General features: G+C 42.9%; 1 protein-coding gene across 2 annotated transcripts in view; it reads left to right on the top strand.

Annotated features, from left to right (window-relative positions):
- The window catches only part of LOC106612604 (sodium/calcium exchanger 2), a 115,755-nt gene extending 95,271 nt beyond the window's left edge, over positions 1 to 20,484 (top strand). For both annotated transcript variants that reach the window (XM_014213918.2, XM_045724439.1), the window contains exons 10-13: positions 323 to 447; positions 2,485 to 2,584; positions 11,901 to 12,179; positions 14,441 to 20,484. In XM_014213918.2, the coding sequence (XP_014069393.1) occupies positions 323 to 447; positions 2,485 to 2,584; positions 11,901 to 12,179; positions 14,441 to 14,817 (881 nt within the window). In that variant the 3' untranslated portion in view covers positions 14,818 to 20,484. The remainder of the gene's footprint in view (positions 1 to 322; positions 448 to 2,484; positions 2,585 to 11,900; positions 12,180 to 14,440) is intronic.
- Positions 20,485 to 20,842: the final 358 nt, after the last annotated feature.

Here is a 20,842-nt window from a genome sequence, read left to right as displayed (position 1 = left end):
ATCTCTCCTTATCTCCTCTCCTTTTCACTCTTGCTTCCCCATCACACCCACACATTCACCATCAACCTCATCTCTCCCTCCCCCACGTCTCCACATACATGGGCTAATGCACATGAGTGATATACTGTATGAAGAGGAAATAATGCTGACTCAAACGCAATTATTGATAGGACACTGGCCTTGAAAGATCTATTTGTGAGGCATGTTGGCATGTTTGAGTTACAATTTCTCTCTCTCTCTTCCCTCACCCCCCCCTCTGTCCTCTCTCCTCTCTCATCCCCTTCACTGTTCTATTGATCTCATCCCTCCTTCTATCTCTTAGAGGATCCTGATGGCCAGATGAGTGCAGAGGAGGAGGAGGCGAGGCGCATTGCAGAGATGGGAAAGCCCATCTTGGGGGAGCACAGCCGGCTGGAGGTGGTCATTGAGGAGTCTTATGAGTTCAAGGTATATAGCCCCTCTTCTCCCCTGCTTCACTCGATTGGCCACGTCAGCGCACAGTAAATGTATCGAGCATCACAGGGTAGGCGTGCTGATCTACGATCAGTTCCATATAATCTTATTCATTGTTATCTACTAGGCAAACCTGATCCAGGATCACATACAGCCCCAGAGCCACACAGTGGTTTAACACCAACCCATCCGAGGACCGACACTGAGCACAGTAGAGGGTCGTTCCACTTCAAGAAATCCAATGCAAATCAATCGTACCTACATTAGCATTTTCCCGCTTCATATCCAAATCATCTATAAGTAACATCATTGACTAACACAATCCATTTGTAGATACAGTACTTTAGGATGATTTGGGCATGATGGATGAAAAGGCTAATATAGGTACCATTGACTTGCATTGGATTTTTTGAGGTGGAACGACCCTCTACTGTGCCCAGTGTCGGTCCTCAGAAGGGTTGGTGTTTAAGCTAATTGATTAATCAATGTTTTCGTCAAGTGACCCGACGGTCAACAGATGGCTCATTTAAGTCCTATAACAACATACCTAGGGATTTAATCCAATCAGGCCGTGTGCCTCTTCTTGACAAGATTAAGAATCATTTATTATACATAATAAGATTGCGCTTGTCAATCATGATTTGTAGCAGCACAAAACAAACACAACAGTTAATTGAACTCAAGTAATTTCAATGACTGGCACTTGGCTTTATGAAATCCTAGATCAATGTCATGTAATTTAATAGCATTGTTAGCTCTATGGATGGGTGGATGCAAAAAAGACCAGTGAGAAATGTTCACACAGGTGATGAAGTGTCCACATCAACAAGTAAAGACTACTACCGCTGAGCATCACATACTGTATTCCCAGGCAGCTCCTATATCCTGGCAGTCATAGAGTACGTTTACATCAGTGGAGGCTGGTGGGAGGAGCTATAGGAGGACGGGCTCATTGTAATGGCTGGAATAGAATCAATGGAACGGTATCATACAGATCAAACATATGGAAACCACACGTTTGATTGCGTTGCATTGATCCCATTCCAGGGCCATTAAACAAAAACAACCAAACGACAGCCAACAGTTCCGTAAGGTACACAGACTATACGGAAAACAACCACCCACAAAACCCAAAGGAAAACAGGCTGCCTAAGTATGGCTTCCAATCAGAGACAACGAAAGACACCTGCCTCTGATTGGAAACCATACTTGGCCAAACATGGAAAACGAAAACTAGAACAAATTCCCCTTGAACCAAAAAACCCCAAAACACACAAAACAACCCCCCTGCCACGCCCTGACCATTCTACTATGGCAAATGACCCTTTTCACTGGTCAGGACGTGACAGTATTATATTAATCTAACTATCCACAATAATAGTATTATTGTGTGCATGTAACCATACTCATTATTGAATAGGACAGTATGTCCCAGTTTTCTAAAGGCTGATGGCCATCACCTGTAGTCCCCAGTCTTGCAGAGGCTTACCCACATTGGTGAGAACCTTTCTATCCAATGAAACCTCCTATCCAGTCGGGTTTGGCTAGGGTGCTTCATAGAATGTTTGATTGAGTAGGAGGAAGTTACAGTTTGGTGCAGTAGTACTTGAGTTCTGGATATGATGCTTTTCTTCAGTGTCTGAGTGGATCTCAGGACTCAGCATGTGGTTTGCTGTGATTGCTTGGGAGGAGTGTCCTTATAAACACAGCGTGTGTTTGTGTGTGTGCACGCGTGTGTGTGTGCGTGTGTTCATGCACATGTGTGCATCAGTGTTTGCAGTGAAAACAAATACTGCTATTGTGAATTCATATTACCCCAGAAATGGACCCCATAAAGAGTAGCTGCTGCTATCGCAACAGCTAATGGGGATCCTAATAAAATTCAAAATATTACTGCCCTTCTCATGGTAACGATGCCACTTTCTCAAACTCTTCTAGGTATTCTCCATTAGCGTTCCGGTCAGGCACATGAGTTTGCCTTCTTCTCTATAATAGGATGTTGACTATGCGCTCTTTGTTTGTGATTGGCAGAGCACCGTTGACAAGCTCATTAAGAAGACCAACTTGGCCCTTGTGATTGGGACTCACTCCTGGAGGGAGCAGTTCGTGGAAGCTGTGACTGTCAGCGCAGGTCAGCTTTTGGTGTTCATGTGCGTGTGTGTGATTTCTATTGAGTGAGAGAAAGATGAATAACGTAAGTCTCACTGTTGACATTGTATTATACACACACACACACACACACACACACACACACACACTAGAGCAGGCCTGGGAAATTATTTTCCATGGAGGGCCACATTAGAATATATTTTTGCCATCGTGGGCCAGAATCATATTACAGGATTATATGTCGTTTTGACAGATATATCTACTGTAAATCACATCCTGATATGGTACTTATTTAACTTTTTTAACATGCACAGAAATAAACCACATCCATGTTCTCCTTTTGATAGGTATTTTCATTATTGAACATGCAATGAACTACACGGAGGGAAAAGTACACTGTGCATTCAGCATCACGGACAGAATTCTTAACGGGTATGCACAAAAACACAAGAGAGGGAGAGAGCTCAACATTACATTTAAACTACTCAGTCAGTGTGAGGAGTGAAGTCTCTGATGGGCTTTGACGAGAGCAGTGAAGTCAGGTATAGTTTCTGATGTTGCTATGCGCAGGATTGCTGAGAGGTTAGAGTCCGTAAGAGATGATCTGTGCCTTGACTTGTTATATTTCATCACTGAAAATGTCTGTTTACATACATAGGTTGACCCAAACAGTACAAACATCTTCTGAGCATGACTCCTAATCTTTGGAAAGTTTTGTTCATCGAGAGATGCATAGAACCTCATCAGTGACATTGTTTTGTATAGTTCTCCAATCACTGCATCAGACTGAAGATCGATAAGTTCAAGTTGCAGGTCAGTGGGAGCGTTATCCACATCGAAGGTGAAACCAACAGCATGTCATTTTCCAACACTTTGAAATCCTCAAAACGAGGAGAAAACTCACCATTCAAAGCACGCAGCAGCGATATATACTTCTCCTGTTGGTCATCTGATAGGGAACCGACTAGTGGTGTCGGAAGTTGGGTGAGATTGTTGGCTTCTACTTGGCGGGTCAGGAGGAGTAATTTTCCCTTGAAGGCTTTGACAAGGCTGTACATCTGATGTGCAAAAAGGCCCTTCCCTTGTAGTTTGGAATTCAGTTCATTCATGAGGGCCATGATGTCCACGGGGAAGACAAAATCAGCCAACCATTCTTTATCTTTTAGTTGAGGGGAAATCCACATACTTTCCTTTCATTTGCAAAAACTCAGCAATCTCCAACTTCAGGTCCCACACCCTTTTAAGCACCTTCCCCAAACTCAGCCATCTCACGTTTGTGTGGTAGGGGAGATCTGCATGACCCGACTCTGTCTCTTCCAACAGTGAGACAAACTGCCTGTGGTTTAAAGATTTTGCTTTTATTACATTTACCACTGTAGTGACTGTATCCACAACATGGCTCATTTTCAGAACACATTTACAGAGCACCTCCTGATGGATAATGCAATGCAGGAAAATCATTTTCTGATCTGGGTTCAAGCTCAGCTACTTGATCTTGTATCCTTTTCAAAAGGCCAACGTTTATTCCTGTCAAGTTTGGGCACCCATCAGTGGTCACACTGGATAACTTTTCCAAACTGAGTCCCAGCTTTGCCACACACTTATTAACCTCTAATAAATCCTTCCCTGTGGTTGTGCTCTTCATTGTCTGCACTGAAGCTCCTCTGTAATTTCTAAATCTGGGGTTATGCCTCGTAAGAATATCAACAACTGCGTCGTGTCACGTGTTGCACTGCTCTCATCCAGGGCCAAGGAGAAATAGGTTGTAATATTCATATGTGAATACATACTGAATTATAATTGGATGCATTTTACCGCCGTATCATACTGTGCGGTGATTGGTTAAGACCACCCAGACGGTTAGGTCATGGGCAGTTGATCGTGGTTGGAGATAGGCTAACATGTAGTTGTAACTAGTTAATAAAGAGTTATGTTAAGAAACATCCTGTGGTTCTGCGTTTTATTATTTTGTACAAAGCGTACAAAACAAAACATGGTGTCAGAGTAAATGGTCTTAAAAGATGGATTTTTCTGGTTTTCCTTCACCTCGAATGGACTGGGAGTCTACAAACTTACCCGATGCATGGCGTAAGTACAAACAGCATGTGGAGCTAATGTTCACGGGTCCCCTGAAGGAAAGAGGAGAAGAGGGAAAATGTAGCTACCTGCTCCTCTGGATCGGTGAAAAAGGGAGAGATATTTACAACACATGGACACTTACCGAGGCTGAATCAAAGGTACTGAAAACATACTACGATCGTTTTGAAGCATATGTTGTGCCGAAGACTAATACAATTTTCGCTAGGTACAAATTCCATGAGAAAGTACAGGGAGTTAGCGAGTCTTTTGAACAGTTTGTGACTGAGCTGCGTCTGCTTGTGAAAGACTGTGATTATGCAAACAAGGATGAGATGGTCAGGGACCGTATTGTATTTGGAATACACTCACCGCGAGTGAGAGAGAAACTTTTGAATGTTGGGTCTGAGCTAACGCTGGACAAAGCTATCGACATAGCCAGATCTCACGAGCTAGCACAGGCTCAGATGAAAACCATTTCGCGCCGCAGCACGAGCGCATCACGTGAACAAGCAGTGCACGCAGTCAGGCAGACATCAAAGCACACCTCCGGTGCCCAGAGAGAGCGTTTCAGAACGGAGAGAGACATAACTCCAAAACAGAGCGACACAGACTCAAAACGCCCCAAAACATGTGGATATTGTGGATACAAAGTGCATGGCGAACAAGGAAATTGCCCAGCTAAAGGCAAACAGTGTACTAAATGTGGTAAATGGAATCACTTTGCAAAAGTGTGCAGAGCTTACCGTGGAAAAACAGTACACACAGTGAGTGAAGATGAAATGTCAATCAAAGAGTCAAATGATGATGAACTGTTTATTGATTCAGTGACACAGAAAAGTCACATATCAGAGACAGAGCAAGCCTTTGCTGACATTGAGATAGGAACACAAGGCACAAAGCTAAAGTTCAAACTAGACACTGGTGCACAAGTAAACATTATTCCTCTGAATAAGTACCGCAGCTTGACATCTGAGTGCGAGCTACAGCCCACCATGCGCAGACTGACCGGTTATGGTGGTGAACAGCTCCCAGTAAAGGCACATGCACTTTCAAATGCAAATACAAAGAAAGTGACATGATGTTGGACTTTTACGTTGTTGACACTAGAGCACCTGCAGTGCTAGGTCTTAAAGCATGTTTAGACATGGACCTCATCAAGCTAGTTTTATCAGTAACAGCACCAGTAGAGACAGAAAATGTACTGGAGGAGTTTGCTGATGTCTTTACAGGAATAGGATTATTCCCAGGAGAATGTACCATTCACCTTGACCCAGACGCAACCCCTGTGGTCTACCCACCGAGAAAGATTCCCCTTGCTCTCCGTGCCCGTCTGAAGAAAGAGTTGGAGAGCATGGAGCAATCTGACATAGTCACCAAGGTTACAGAACCGACTGACTGGGTAAACGCGTTAGTGGTGGTGGAGAAACCACGCACAGGCAAGCTCCGAGTATGCCTCGACCCAAGAGACTTGAACAAGGCTATCAAACGGCCCCATTACCCTTTACCGACGCTAGATGGCATCACGCACAAGCTAGCGGGAGCACGCTACTTCAGTGTCATGGACGCTAGATCAGGCTACTGGGCTATCAAGCTCACAGAAGAGTCATCTAAGCTCACAACATTCAACACACCGTTTGGACGCTACAGGTTCCGTCGCCTGCCTTTTGGGATTATCTCAGCCCAAGACGAGTTTCAGCGAAAGATTGACGAAGTATATGAAGGCCTCGACGGAGTTGTGGCAATTGTGGACGACATCCTTGTTTATGGTCGAACCAAAGAGGAGCACGACCGAAACCTCCGCGCGATGCTGCAAAGGTCCCGCGAGATAGGAGTCCGGCTCAACCCCGAGAAGAGCACAGTCAGCGCTACAGAGGTCAGCTACTTCGGACATCTTCTCACAGCGAATGGAATCAAGCCAGATCCACAGAAGATCTCAGCCATAAAAGAAATGGAGCCACCAAAGAACCGTGCAGAGCTGGAAACAGTGCTTGGCATGGTCAACTACTTAGCCAAGTTCGCACCCAGCCTCTCCAATGCTAATGCACCCCTGCGTCAACTGCTAAAGCAGTCCAGTGAGTTTCTTTGGGACAAGCAACACGACATTGCTTTCCAGAATGTGAAAGACTTGATCACGAGAGAACCAGGACCAATCCTTGCCTACTACGACCCAAACAAAGAGCTCAGACTCCAAGTGGACGCGTCGAAGTATGGACTAGGTGCAGTGCTACTGCAAGAAGGAAAGCCCATCGGCTACGCTTCCAAATCTCTCACAGACTGTGAAATCAACTACGCCCAAATCGAAAAGGAGCTCTATGCCATTCTGTTCGGATGTAAACGTTTCCATCAGTACGTATATGGACGACAAGTCATTGTGGAATCCGACCACAAGCCCCTTGAGTCAATCATGAGGAAACCACTAGCTGCAGCCCCGCCAAGGCTACAGAGAATGATCCTTCAACTACAAAAATACGACTTCACAATCACTCACCGTCCAGGCAAAGACATCCCTGTCGCAGACACACTCTCCAGGAAGTTTCTTACCTACAAGGACAGCAGCCTCAGTGAGGGCATGGACATGCAAGTGCACACTGTGTACAGCAACTTACCAGTTAGTGACACGAAACTGAAGGAGATCCAAGCTGAAACAGACAAGGACTCACAACTCACACAGCTGAGGAAAGTCATACAGGATGGATGGCCTGAGGAGAGGAGAAAATGCCCTCAGAGCGTCTCAGAATTCAGGAACCATCGTGATGAACTATCACAGATCAACGGAATCATTTTCAAAGGAGAGAAAATCATTATTCCTACCAGTCTCAGAGAAGAGATTTTGACAAAGATCCATGCTGGACACATGGGCATGGAAAAGTGCAAACAGAGAGCACGGGACATTTTGTTTTGGCCTGGAATGTGCAAACAAATAGAGGACATTGTTGGTAGATGCACCATCTGTCTTGAAAGACGCCCCTCAAACACCAAAGAGCCAATGTTACCTCACTGTATCCCAGACCGACCCTGGCAGGTTGTGGCAACCGATCTGTTCACCTGGAACAACGAGGACTACATCGTAACAGTGGACTACTACAGCAGATACTTTGAACTCGACAAGCTTCACAGCACCACATCTGCAGCTGTGATACACAAGCTGAAAGCAGCCTTTGCCAGGCATGGCATTGTAGAGACTTTAATATCTGACAATGGGCCCTGTTACAAATCAAATGAGTTTGAATCCTTCACAAAAGCATGGGAGTTCACACATGTCACCACAAGCCCACATTACCCTCAAAGTAATGGCCTTGCTGAAAAATCTGTGCAGATTGCTAAATCACTCATGGACAAAGCAAAAGCAGACAAGAGAGACCCCTACCTCAGTCTCCTTGAATACCGCAACACTCCAGTTGACAATTTCAAATCACCAGCCCAGCTGTTGATGAGCCGCAGACTTCGCTCAACCCTTCCCAGCACCAACCAGCAGCTGCAACCTGAGGTCGTCAGCTACAAGGAAATGCATGAAAACGTGCACAGAGACAACAACAACAAAAGCGATACTACGACAGGTCAGCTAGACCACTGCCACCACTGATCGGCGGAGAGTCAGTTAGAATCCAGGAGCATGGCCTCTGGAAACCAGCAGTCGTCATCCAGCCAGCTGACACTGAACGTTCATATCACGTCCGCACAGCAGAAGGAGCAGTGTACCGCCGCAATCGTCGTCACTTACTGAACACAAAAGAACAACACACTGATGAGATGAACTGTTCCCCTGAAAGAGAATGTGATGGACTAAACACACACACAGCACAACATACACCATACTTACCTGCAACACCACAAGAGCTGTTGACTGACACAGAAGCATGCTCAACATCATATCGCACAAGGTCAGGAAGAGAGGTCAAGCCCAGAGCTCTCCTTGACCTATGAAATGTCAAAGGGTGTAGGCGGATCGCTGCCCTAAAAGAGTTCCAGACTGTAAACTTGTTATTGAAAGTTGACTTGACATGCTTTGGTATTGTATTTGTTTGAAATGTTAAGATGTAATTTCTACAGTGAAGCTGAGTTGCTGAGAATCCCTTGTTTGAAAAGTTGGATCATTGTTTCAGAGTCTATGTTGATTCAGTTGGTGTATTATGCAATATAAATGGTTACTTACCTTGAGTTCAAACTACAGAGCATGTATCCAAAAGAAAAGCTTAGAATATGTAAAACATTTGTTTAAAAGAAGGGGGATGTAATATTCATATGTGAATACATACTGAATTATAATTGGATGCATTTTACCGCCGTATCATACTGTGCGTTGATTGGTTAAGACCACCCAGACGGTTAGGTCATGGGCAGTTGATCGTGGTTGGAGATAGGCTAACATGTAGTTGTAACTAGTTAATAAAGAGTTATGTTAAGAAACATCCTGTGGTTCTGCGTTTTATTATTTTGTACAAAGCGTACAAAACAAAACATAGGTGAAATGCTTTACCTTGCCTTTCAACTGTTGTTCCATATTCTCTGCGATGTCCTCAACATGCCGTGTCACTGTTCGTCTTGACATGGAAACATTTTCAAACAGCTCTTTCTTGTCGGGGCAAAGCATTGCTGCAGAGTCAATTAAACATTCTAAAATGAATTCGCCCTCAGCGAATGGCTTGCTATGTTTAGCAGTTTCGTGGGAGTTTACATAGCTGACCCTCGCAATTCCGTCGTTTGCTGATTGAAGTTTGGTGAAAGTCCTTGCTGCTTTTGCAGCTGAGAAAGCAATTATTTCGATGCACTGGCCCTCCGCTCAGAAGACATATCCCTATATTTCTCTGCGTGCTTCGTCTGGAAGTTTCGGAACAAGTTGTAGTCTTTCAAGACTGTGATGCTCTCTTTGCACACTAAGCACACAGATTTCCCTGATACCTCAATAAAGAAATATTTGCTGGAGCATTCATTGTCTACTTTCCTTTTCTTTGAAATCTTTGAAAAACTCATTTTTGCTATATTTCTAGCTAGCTGCTATTTGTAACTGTAACGAAGTGTGTGTCAGCTTTCACTCACTGTCTTTCCTCGAACAGTTGTTATTTATATGGGCCTCCCCGAGTGGCGCAGCGGTCTAAGACACTACATCTCAGTGCAAGATGCGTCACTGCGGTACCTGATTAGAATCCAGGTTGCACCACATCCGGCCGTGATTGGGAGTCCCAAAGGGCGGCGCACAATTGGCCCAGCGTCGTCTGGGTTTGCCCCGGGTAGGCCGTCATTGTAAACAAGAATTTGTTCTTAACTGACTTGCCTAGTTAAAGGTTACTTTTTTTTTTTTTTATCCCACAAGCGATGGGAGTTAAATCATTACACAAAGGTGAGTATTCATTGGGCTTTTCATTTGAATAACAAATACGTTTTTCAAAACTTTACTATCGCAAATTCTTTATGTGATCTGAGCATGATTCCACGGGCCGTATTGAATCAGGTCACGGGTCGCATACGGCCCCCGGGCCGGCCATTGCCCAAGCCTGGATTGGAGACATAATGAAGGACTTTACAGCTGCTTTATGAATGTAATTTCTTGCTCATGCTTTGAATAGTGATCTGAGTGCTTTTTGTCCAGAGCCAAAGTTACATAAAATATTTGGAGTCCTTTATTGTTCTTCCAAAGAGCTGCTGAAGCATTTCATTCAGGGAGTGAGTGTTAGCTTGCTCGTTAAGTTTGAAATGTCAAGGGGAAACAAATGAGGACACAGTCCCTTACTTTCGGATCCTCATTATAACAGGAAACAACTTGTTTGAAAGGTGATAATTGCAAACCCGCAGACTTCATATAAAAAGGTTTCTGTGATATTTATGTTGGTAATATCTATTATAAAGTGTAATAACGTCTTTAGAAAGTAAAGCTGTCTTCCACAGTGTTGAGGTAATGGGAGCGATGGCTGACTGTCTGTGTCTGGTGTAAAAGCTCCCCCTGCTGGACTGTTATATTCATTACAGATAAACATGAATATAACAATACAAGTAAAACAGGGTTGTGTGTGTGTGTGTGTGCGCCAGTGAAGGCTCCTCAGAGGAGGTAGGGGAGGACCATCCTCAGTGAAGTTATCCTTTTTTAGATAAAACTATACAAAATAATTGATTAAAATACACTGTTTTGCAGTGAAGGTCTACAGTAACCTCAACAGCACTCTCTGGAGTAGCACCATGGTGTAGCCGGAGGACATCTAGTTCCCGTCCTCCTCTGGGTACATTGACTTCGATACAAAACCTATAAGGTTCATGGTTCTCACCCCCTTCCATAGACATACGCAGTAATTATGACAACTTCCAGAGGACGTCCTCCAACCTATCAGCGTGAACTGACATGTTGTCCACCCAATCAAAGGATCAGATAATGAATATAGTACTGAAAGCATCAGCTACAGCTAGCTAGCACTGCATAAAACGTGGTGTGTAGTTGACTCAAAGAGAGAGAAAGACAATCGTTGAACAGTTTTGAACAAATTCATTTCTTCCAAAATGAATTTGAGAAGCGAGCGAGAGTGTCATTTTTTTTCAGTTTCACTTACTTAGATAGCGAATGAGGAAAGATAGCATTCCTCTTTGTTTGAGTAGGCTAAACTATGTTAGGTAGCTGGCTATGGGTAATCCAACACTGGAACTCTTCCAAATCAAGGTAAGCTTTTGGTTTTATTAATTCATTGCCACCGGGGCCCGCCGGCGTAACTGTTTAACTGATTGCTGACTGTATACTGTACTGCATGATTGTAGCGGGTTTACTAACGCGTTAGTTCTAGTAGCTAAGTTGACTATGACGTTAGCTAATTTGATGACAACAGCTGTGTGTAGCGGTTAGGGGTTATGATATGAAGGTTTGGTTTGGAAAGGTTTTTTTCGCCTGGTCACAGACAGCTGTTGTTTGCAACTGTTGGACAAATGATTACACCCTAGATCAGCTAGAAGCAGGCAAGAGTGTGCAAGGCGGTATTGAATGTGTCTGTCTGTCACTTTGATTAATCATCATTTTCTCTCAACCTGTTGTAAACTTTCATTCAAAGGCTAGGTTGTAGCAACCTCATGAGGGGTATAGGCATATAGTAGCCTAAACATATCGATCTTACATTGATCTGGGTGAATGGAATATGAATGACAGTCATCCAATATGCTGTAATAGAAATAAGGCCATGCTTATAAAAAAAAAGTATTGTCCTCCCTCATCTTAAACGGCACCAACCACCACTGGTGTGAGCGAGTGCATGAGTCTCTTATGTTTTACTGTATCCACCTCCCAGGGGATGGTGATGACGATGACGAGGAGGGGCGTGAGGAGCGTCTGCCATCCTGCTACGACTACGTCATGCACTTTCTGACGGTGTTCTGGAAGGTTCTGTTCGCCTTCGTTCCACCCACCGAGTACTGGAATGGCTGGGCCTGCTTCTTCGTGTCCATCTCGGTCATCGGCATCCTGACTGCCATCATCGGGGACCTGGCCTCCCACTTTGGCTGCACTGTGGGCCTCAGGGACACCGTCACTGCCGTGGTGTTTGTGGCTCTTGGCACCTCCATTCCTGGTGAGAGATTATGTATATACAGTTGAAGTCGGAAGTTTACATTCACTTAGGTTGCTTAGCACTGTACATTCAGAATCCTATACCTTTTAAGAGGAGGGATGACCTTAATGTATGTCAAGTAGAGGCACTATGGGCTCAAGTACATCTGCCTCACCAGGCAGCCATATTGGTAGGATGTGTGTATAGACCTCCTAGCTCTAAGGTGTCCTATCTGGATGACGTATGCACTGGGTTTGACCAGGCCACAGATAGTAACAGGTATACAGTTGAAGTCTGAAGTTTACATACACTTAGGTTGGAGTCATTAAAACTCATTTTTCAACCACTACACACATTTCTTGTTAACAAACTATAGTTTTGGCAAGTCGGTTAGGACATCTACTTTGTGCATGACACAAGTCATTTTTCCAACAATTGTTTACAGACAGATTATTTCACTTATAATTCACTGTATCACAATTCCAGTGGGTCAGAAGTTTACATGCGCTAAGTTGACTGTGCCTTTAAACAGCTTTGAAAATTCCAGAAAATGATGTCATGGCTTTAGAAGCTTCTGGTGGGCTAATTGACATCATTTGAGTCAATTGGAGGTGTACTTGTGGATGTATTTCAAGGCCTACCTTCAAACTCAGTGCCTCTTTGCTTGACATCATGAGAAAATCAAAAGAAATCAGCCAAGACCTCATAAAAATATTGTAGACCTCCACAAGTCTGGTTCATCCTTGGGAGCAATTTCCAAATGCCTGAAGGTACCACGTTCATCTGTACAAACAATAGTACGCAAGTATAAACACCATGGGACCACGCAGCCGTCATACCGCTCAGGAAGGAGACGCGTTCTGTCTCCTAGAGATGAACGTACTTTGGTGCGAAAAGTGCAAATCAATCCCAGAACAACAGCAAAGGACCTTGTGAAGATGCTGGAGGAAACGGGTACAAAAGTATCTATATCCACAGTAAAATGAGTCCTATATTGACATAACCTGAAAGGCCACTCAGCAAGGAAGAAGCCACTGCTCCAAAACCGGCATAATAAAGCCAGACTACGGTTTGCAACTGCACATGGGGACAAAGATCGTACTTTTTGGAGAAATGTCCTCTGGTCTGATGAAACAAAAATAGAAGTGTTTGGCCATAATGACCGTTGTTATGTTTGGAGGAAAAAGGGGGAGGCTTGCAAGCCGAAGAACACCATCCCAACTGTGAAGCACGGGGGTGGCAGCATCATGTTGTGGGAGTGCTTTGCTGCAGGAGGGACTGGTGCACGTCACAAAATAGATGACATCATGGGGGAGGACAATTATGTGGACATATTGAAGCAACATCTCAAGACATCAGTAAGTTAAAGCTTGGTCGCAAATGGGTCTTCCACATGGGACAATGACCCCAAGCATACTTCCAAAGTTGTGGCAAAATGGCTTAAGGACAACAAAGTCAAGTGATGGCCACTCCAATACCAAAGCCCTGACCTCAATCCTATAGAAAATGTGTGGGCAGAACTGAAAAAGTGTGTGCGAGCAAGGAGGCCTACAAACCTGACTCAGTTACACCAGCTCTGTCAGGAGGAATGGGCCAAAATTCACCCAACTTATTGTGGGACCAAATTTAAACAAATTTAAGGCAATGCTACCAAATACTAATTGAGTGTATGTAAACTTCTGACCCACTGGGAATGTGATGACAGAAATAAAAGCTGAAATAAATCATTCTCTCTACTATTATTCTGACATTTCACATTCTTAAAATACAGTGGTGATCCTAACTGACCTAAGACAGGGAATTTTAACTAGGATTAAATGTCAGGAATTGTGAAAAACAGAGTTTAAATGTATTTGGCTAAGGTGTATGTAAACTTCAGACTTCAACTGTATCTCCTAATGTCATTTAAATACCACAACCATTCCTCATTTAATGAGGGGTTCGGTACAAGGTTGCCAGTAATAGGGTTAAGGTAAAAAAATGTATACAATTACTCAGAGTGAAATTGCAGAAATTCCTGCTTTGCAGCTTGTCCAGTTAGTGAAATCCTTGTTTGTGTGTGTGTGACTACAAGGAATGACAACAGCATGGACCTGGGCTCCCTGGCCTACTCCCTCAGCCTCTTCACCAGCTGTGATGACAGGTACTTCACCTATCTCTCTCACTTCTCTCTCTCTCCCTTCTCTCTCTCCCTCCTTCTCTCCCTACCTCTCTCCCTCCCTTCTCCCCCTACCTCCCTCCCTACCTCCTCTCCTCCCTCCCTCCCTATCTCCCCTCCTCAGACACGTTTGCCAGCAAGGTGGCGGCCACGCAGGACCAGCACGCTGATGCGTCGGTGGGCAACGTGACAGGCAGCAACGCGGTCAACGTGTTCCTCGGCATCGGGGTGGCGTGGTCAGTGGCGGCCGTCTACTGGAAGGTGCAGGGCAAGGAGTTCCGCGTGGACCCGGGCTCCCTGGCCTTCTCCGTCACCCTCTTCACCAGCTTCGCCTTCATCTGCATGGGCGTGCTGCTGTTCCGCCGGCGGCCCTCTATCGGGGGGGAGCTGGGCGGGCCGCGGACAGCACGCATCATCACCAGCCTCCTCTTCCTCGGCCTCTGGTTCCTCTACGTCCTCTTCTCCAGCCTGGAGGCCTACTGCCACATAGAGGGCTTTTAGAGGACACATGAGAGCAGAGACAGGGCTACTAGTCAAAACACTGATATACATTATAGTTATTATAATACACACTTCTACTACAGGACAAGGCCCAGGCCAAAGGTTGGGACCTGGTCATTATCACTGGATCGCTAATACCTAAGGGATCTGTAGACATACCCGATATACACACACTTACATACAAAACACATACTGAAACATGAACTGTACATATAACTACATGCATGCACAAACAAATGCACACGTGGTCTCTCACCAAGACCAACCCACACATACAGCACTGTAACAAGGGCACCACACAGGTTGCGTATGGCCTGGAGCCTGGATGACACCCAGTTAACATCAACCTCCTATTGCACATTAAAATGTTATACACGCTCACTGGACAAACGAGGAAGAGAAGGAGAGAAAATAAAGTATTGGTCAAGGAAGTGATGAAGGAAGTAAGACGGGAGATTTCAAAGGAAGAATGTTCAGAATGTAAACCAGCATGTCGTAAAAGAGGGAGAGAGAAAGTGACAGACAGGTGTGTAGAAACTAAGTGTTGGAGTGGCATTCTATTCATTCCAGCTGGCTGCATAACATGGTTTTGGGTCCAGCTAGACTGCTTTAATTGAAGCAGGGTAGAGTGCCATGTGTTTTGCAGGGTGGGCCGTAGCTCCGTCACCGTTGCAGGGAAGGCGAACCAGACTCGATCCACTCGACTCAATCCATGTCTGTGTGGCCTTAAAGCAGTACACCTCCACCCTTTCACTGGGGGTTCCTTTTCAAAGACAGAATCCACACACGTAGAAGCAGTGGTGGAAAAAGTACTCAACTATCATACGTGAGTAAAAGTAAAGATACCTTAATAGAAAATGACTTGAGTAAAAGTAAAGATACCTTAATAGAAAATGACTTGAGTAAAAGTAAAGATACCTTAATAGAAAATGACTTGAGTAAAAGTAAAAGTCACCCAGTAAAATACTACTTGTTCTAAAAGTATCTGGTTTTAAATGTACTTAAGTACAGTGGTGCAAAATGTACTCAATTGTCAGACTTAAGTAAAAGTAAATGCTATACATCAAATTCTGTATATTAAGCAAACCAGACCGCACAATTTTCTTTTTATTTACGGACAGCCAGGGGCACACTCCAAAACTCCGACATCATTTTTTTTTTAAACGTAGTATTTGTGTTTGGTGAGTCCGCCAGATCAGAGCCAGTAGAGATGATAATGTGTTATATTGATAGGTGCGTGAATTGGACCATATTACTGTCCTGCTTTTGGGTGTCAGGGAAAATTTATGGGAGTAAAAAGTCTTTTTTTTTAGGAATGTTGTGGAGTACAAGTAAAAGTTCTCAAAAAATATGAATAGTAAAGTAATGTACAGATACCCCAAAAACTAGTAGTACTTCAAAGTATTTTTACAAAGTTACTTTACACCACTGCGTAGTAGTGGAATGGGTCCATCTTCAGTTGCTATGACAGAGCACCATGAAAATGGTTGGTTAATGAGTAGGATGTTTACATTTAGCAATGGGAGATAAAACAACAACAAAACTGAAAGCCCCAAGTTGCAGTTACTGTATGGTTTTCCATACAGGGGAGGTGGGAATTACGCATGACATTGAAACAAGCTCTCAATTCTGTGTTGGTGTAAATACAATAGGAGTGTATATGTATTTGTTAGAGGGGCTTCTCTACAGATATGGTGGGATGGGGTAGGGTGGCCAATAATAGATATAATGCATGGGGTTCAGAAACTAGTCGCCACTCTCTTACTTCACAGGAAAATGACTTTTGCAGGTAGCTTGTGTAAATTATGGCTCCGAGATGAGATATCATCCTTTCTCATAACCACAATCCCCATCCATCGAACTTTAACATACAGCGGTCCAGAGGGATTAAATATAAATTTGCCTCATCTGTGGACTTCTGAATGAAGGGAAGACAGAGTTTCTGGAGGCACGACTCTGGATAACGAAAGTCTCACATCCAGCTCTTGAGGCTCTTACTGTTGTGTCTCACTGGACTTCAGATATTACAGTGGAGATCATAGATCTGCATTCCACTCCAGCAGACAGCAGAGTCCTTCATCACCATCATGTTTGAGACACTGTACATTTTTATGACCTTTCGCAACCACAATGAGTGTGAAATGATGATTTAGCAATGCAGGCACATTGATGGTGTAAATATTATTTGATGTTACTGTCCACTGAAGCACAGCACAAAACGACACATTAATCTCCTAGAATGTGGAATGACACTACAAGAGAGAGTGTATTGCTATCTAACGTATACTTTTCAAAAACAATCCTTTACCTGAATACAGGTATAAAGTCAAACCTTTACATCTATATACTGTATCCCTTTGGCTCCACGCTTGCTCAGTGGACAGTAACTATTCATTGTACTTTGGTGGATGTAAAGGTAAAAGCAGAGAGGGGTGATGAGGTTGAGGGTAGTGTTTGTTTGGTCCAAAAGATATCCTATGTGAGGATATTGGCCACCTGTGTAGGACTTCAGGACCAAAAGAGTTCTGTACCGAGATGTTAATATTGTTGTTCATTCAATCGAAATCTGTCAATATCTGTGTAAAAAAAAAAACATGTGGTTCGTTTGTGATATTTGTGATACTATAGCGGAGCACCTTTTTAGGTATGGAGGGCTGTAACCCTCTGCTGTGGAATACTGGGTAGAAATGCATGACATGACAGAATAATAGTGACAGCACGGCACCGGCATGGACAAAAAAATTCTAGCCTTCCCTGTAGCTCAGTTGGTAGAGCATGGTGTTTGCAACGCCAGGGTTGTGGGTTCGATTCCCACGGGGGGCCAGCACAGGAAAAAAAAAAAATGTATGAAATTGTATGAAATGTATGCATTCACTACTGTAAGTCGCTCTGGATAAGAGCGTCTGCTAAATGACGTAAATGTACTGCATGGGTGGTGACAAGAGAATACAGTGTTTGTGTCTTTTATGTGAGAATGGTGCAAGCAGAAGGTCCAGACTGCAGCCAGACCTGTGAAGAGCATGCAAACTGCCTTTGCTCCTCACCTGTTTACAGTAAAGGCTGCTCTGAGATCAGCTCAACCCAACCCCAGCTAATTGTCCCAAAATACAGAAACACTGGGCCACCATCAGTACTTAAGACCATGGCATATACATTATCTTATTTTGGAGTGAGGCTTACAGTACATCAATTTGTCCAACAGTGTTGGTTCAAATGCTCCTATTCTTCTGGTTTTTAACTTTTTGAAATCCAAACCTCCCCGTTTGCGTAACAGTGAAACTGGGATAGATTATATTTCAAACTGTGAGTTCTCATCAGCTACAGACTGTTATTCAGTAACTACTGATCGTCACTACTGTAATTCTGCATCATACCCATTTAATGCCTTAAAGTCTAGTACTTAATATTTAGTCAAATTTTACTTGTCTTGTGTATGCTTTGAGCGGGCATCAGAAACCAAATTGATTAGTGTGCAATATGTGGAACCAGTGAGAAATCTCTACTACTTAGTTAAGAAGAGTAGCAGAGGTAATATGATTACATACGACCTGAAATAACATCTTCTTGAAAGATCCACTTAGCGATACTGTATTTACTCTGGATCTGACTCTACTATATAATATATTGTTACCCCTGCCCTAATCTCAATGAGATGAAAGTGCAATTAATAAGATAGTGGGAGATGGGGAGGGGTAGTGAAATGTTATGACTGTCCATGGTCCTTACATGTGGTTCAATCACCGGACTTACTGAGTCGCTAAAAAAACATGTAGAATAACAGAAGACAACAAGGCTGACACAAAATGGAGGTGGGTTTATCTCAGTATTGCCAAGTGTTCTGAGGTGGATATGGAGAGAATAGAACACAGCAGTGAGGCTCTGTCAATATGCTGCACAATACTAGAGACAGATGTTATATCGTATGGGAGTTTTCCCCACTTATTTTAGAGTTCAGGATACTTGGAACTCTAGTTGAACTGTAGAGTTGTCAATCAGTACAACCAGTGAGAATGATTAACATTTAAATATTACAAATGCAAAAAGTGGATTAAAGAGTAATGACATTTTGGAAGTTAAGTGAGTAAACAAATTGACCCCCTCAAAATTATAGATTTATTGATTCAAATAGTAAAGGCTCTCTTGAGAATAGTCATGTATAAGTATGTTTATTGTTTCTTGTATAACATATATAATATCAACAAAGATTTCAGTTACCTTGGCCCTCAGTGTTTCCCCACTGCCAGTCTTTGTCAACTTTTGAAAATAAACTTTTTATCTCTTCAGATTATATTGATAATGCTGGAAGCACCATAGACGTAGACCCAATGGTTTAGGCAGGTAATAAAGAGACATTTTGATATTTCTCTAATTGTCCAATTTGAAGACAAATTTCCCTTTAAACTAGTCATTTGATGTAGCACAAGCTGATGTCTAATTTCTCTCCTACTAAATCACTGTGTCTATGTTTTTGTAGCCTACATGTACATTTCTGTTGCCCAGATTATTTAAGTTATTTATATTTATTAATAATATTTTATTGTTCAACGGCTCCTTGAAGCAAACCATTTGAACCGTTACAATGCTTCAAAGAGAGTGGTAGCAATGTGCAATATAAAGCTGAATCTTCTTTGCTTTCATCTTGATGAGCAGTCAACTCAGCTCACTCAGTGGGAGTGAAACACTTATTTTCTCCTGTGTTTGTTGCGCCCGCGGCCAACCAACATAGATTTATTTAATTCACTTGAGATTAGCATGTTTACATACAAATTTGTAATGGACATTCCAATTAACCTTGTCAGTTTGTTCAGGGTTGTTATACATAGGATGACATTTACAGGGCCTTTACAGTGGTCATTGGGTTGGTTATGACATACTTTTTCCTGAATAGAACTGTCTACAATGTTCAGACAATGTTCAGTGTTTTGATGACTTCTATTTAACTATCTGGCCGTTGCCATTGCTGTAGATGAGATATCACTCCCTGATGTTTTATGTGCTGTAAATGTCATCCTATGTGCAAATGCATGAACATTGTGTGTTAGCATGGTCTGTTATGGACGTCTAGGTTTACATTTGGATCGGGTTATCCCAAAACAGTTGCTCTTTTTGGCCTGTGTGGCTGCTTGCGTGGTCTGCTCACGCTTGCAACAAACTGAGCAATGTCGACTTGGTCGAGCAGCAGGTGAATTGTCATTTTTTGATTACGTGTTAACAGTCTACTTACTTATTCACCACCTATAAAAGCTGTGAAAAGAAAGCCTGACTTGTCCTGTCTGTCTGAATGTCTCTGATCATTTGGTTGTCAGTTTGTTGGAGTTTGATATTTCTGTGTTCGTGCCCCTCAACTTTCTGTATTGGGGTGAACCACCCCAGGTCTTGCTCTTCAATGTGTCCTTTGTGCAGTTTTATCTGTGAACCTTTCTCTCTGCCTGACATTTGTATGGAATAGTGACTGACTTAAAGAAGACATGTGATATTTACATTTATTCAATACTGTAATAAATTATTTGAAAATTATATTAAATTTTTTATGAAAGGATAAACAAAGGAAAAGAAAAATGAAACTTGTTTTGGAGAACCTATGGCATGAGGTGTAATGTGTTCTGAAAAAACAACTATGTAATCAACTCAAGTTAACCTTATTGAATATAGTTTATTTATTTTCAACGCTTACTGTGTCTGTGTAATCATTTCATGCATGACAAGTTGAAAACAAGTCACAGATGACATTGATAACAACTTACATTACAAGTCATTGAGTACGCTGCCGTTCAAGACTTTCTCATTATATACTGAACAAAAATATAAGTTACAGTTCATATAAGGAAATCAGTGAATTGAAATCCATTCATTAGGCCCTAATCTATAGATTTCACATGACTGGGAATACAGATACCTTTCAAAAAAAAAAGTAGATAAGAAAACCAGTCAGTATCTGGTTTGACCACCATTTGCCTCATGCAGCGTGACACATCTCCTTTGCATAGAGTTCATCAGGCTGTTGATTGTGGAATGTTGTCCCACT

Source organism: Salmo salar, chromosome ssa09 (genome assembly GCF_905237065.1).
Source record: "Salmo salar chromosome ssa09, Ssal_v3.1, whole genome shotgun sequence".
NCBI classification, from domain to species: domain Eukaryota; kingdom Metazoa; phylum Chordata; class Actinopteri; order Salmoniformes; family Salmonidae; genus Salmo; species Salmo salar.
Note: the sequence above shows the minus strand (reverse complement) of the source record. Positions and strands in the feature narration are given on the sequence as shown.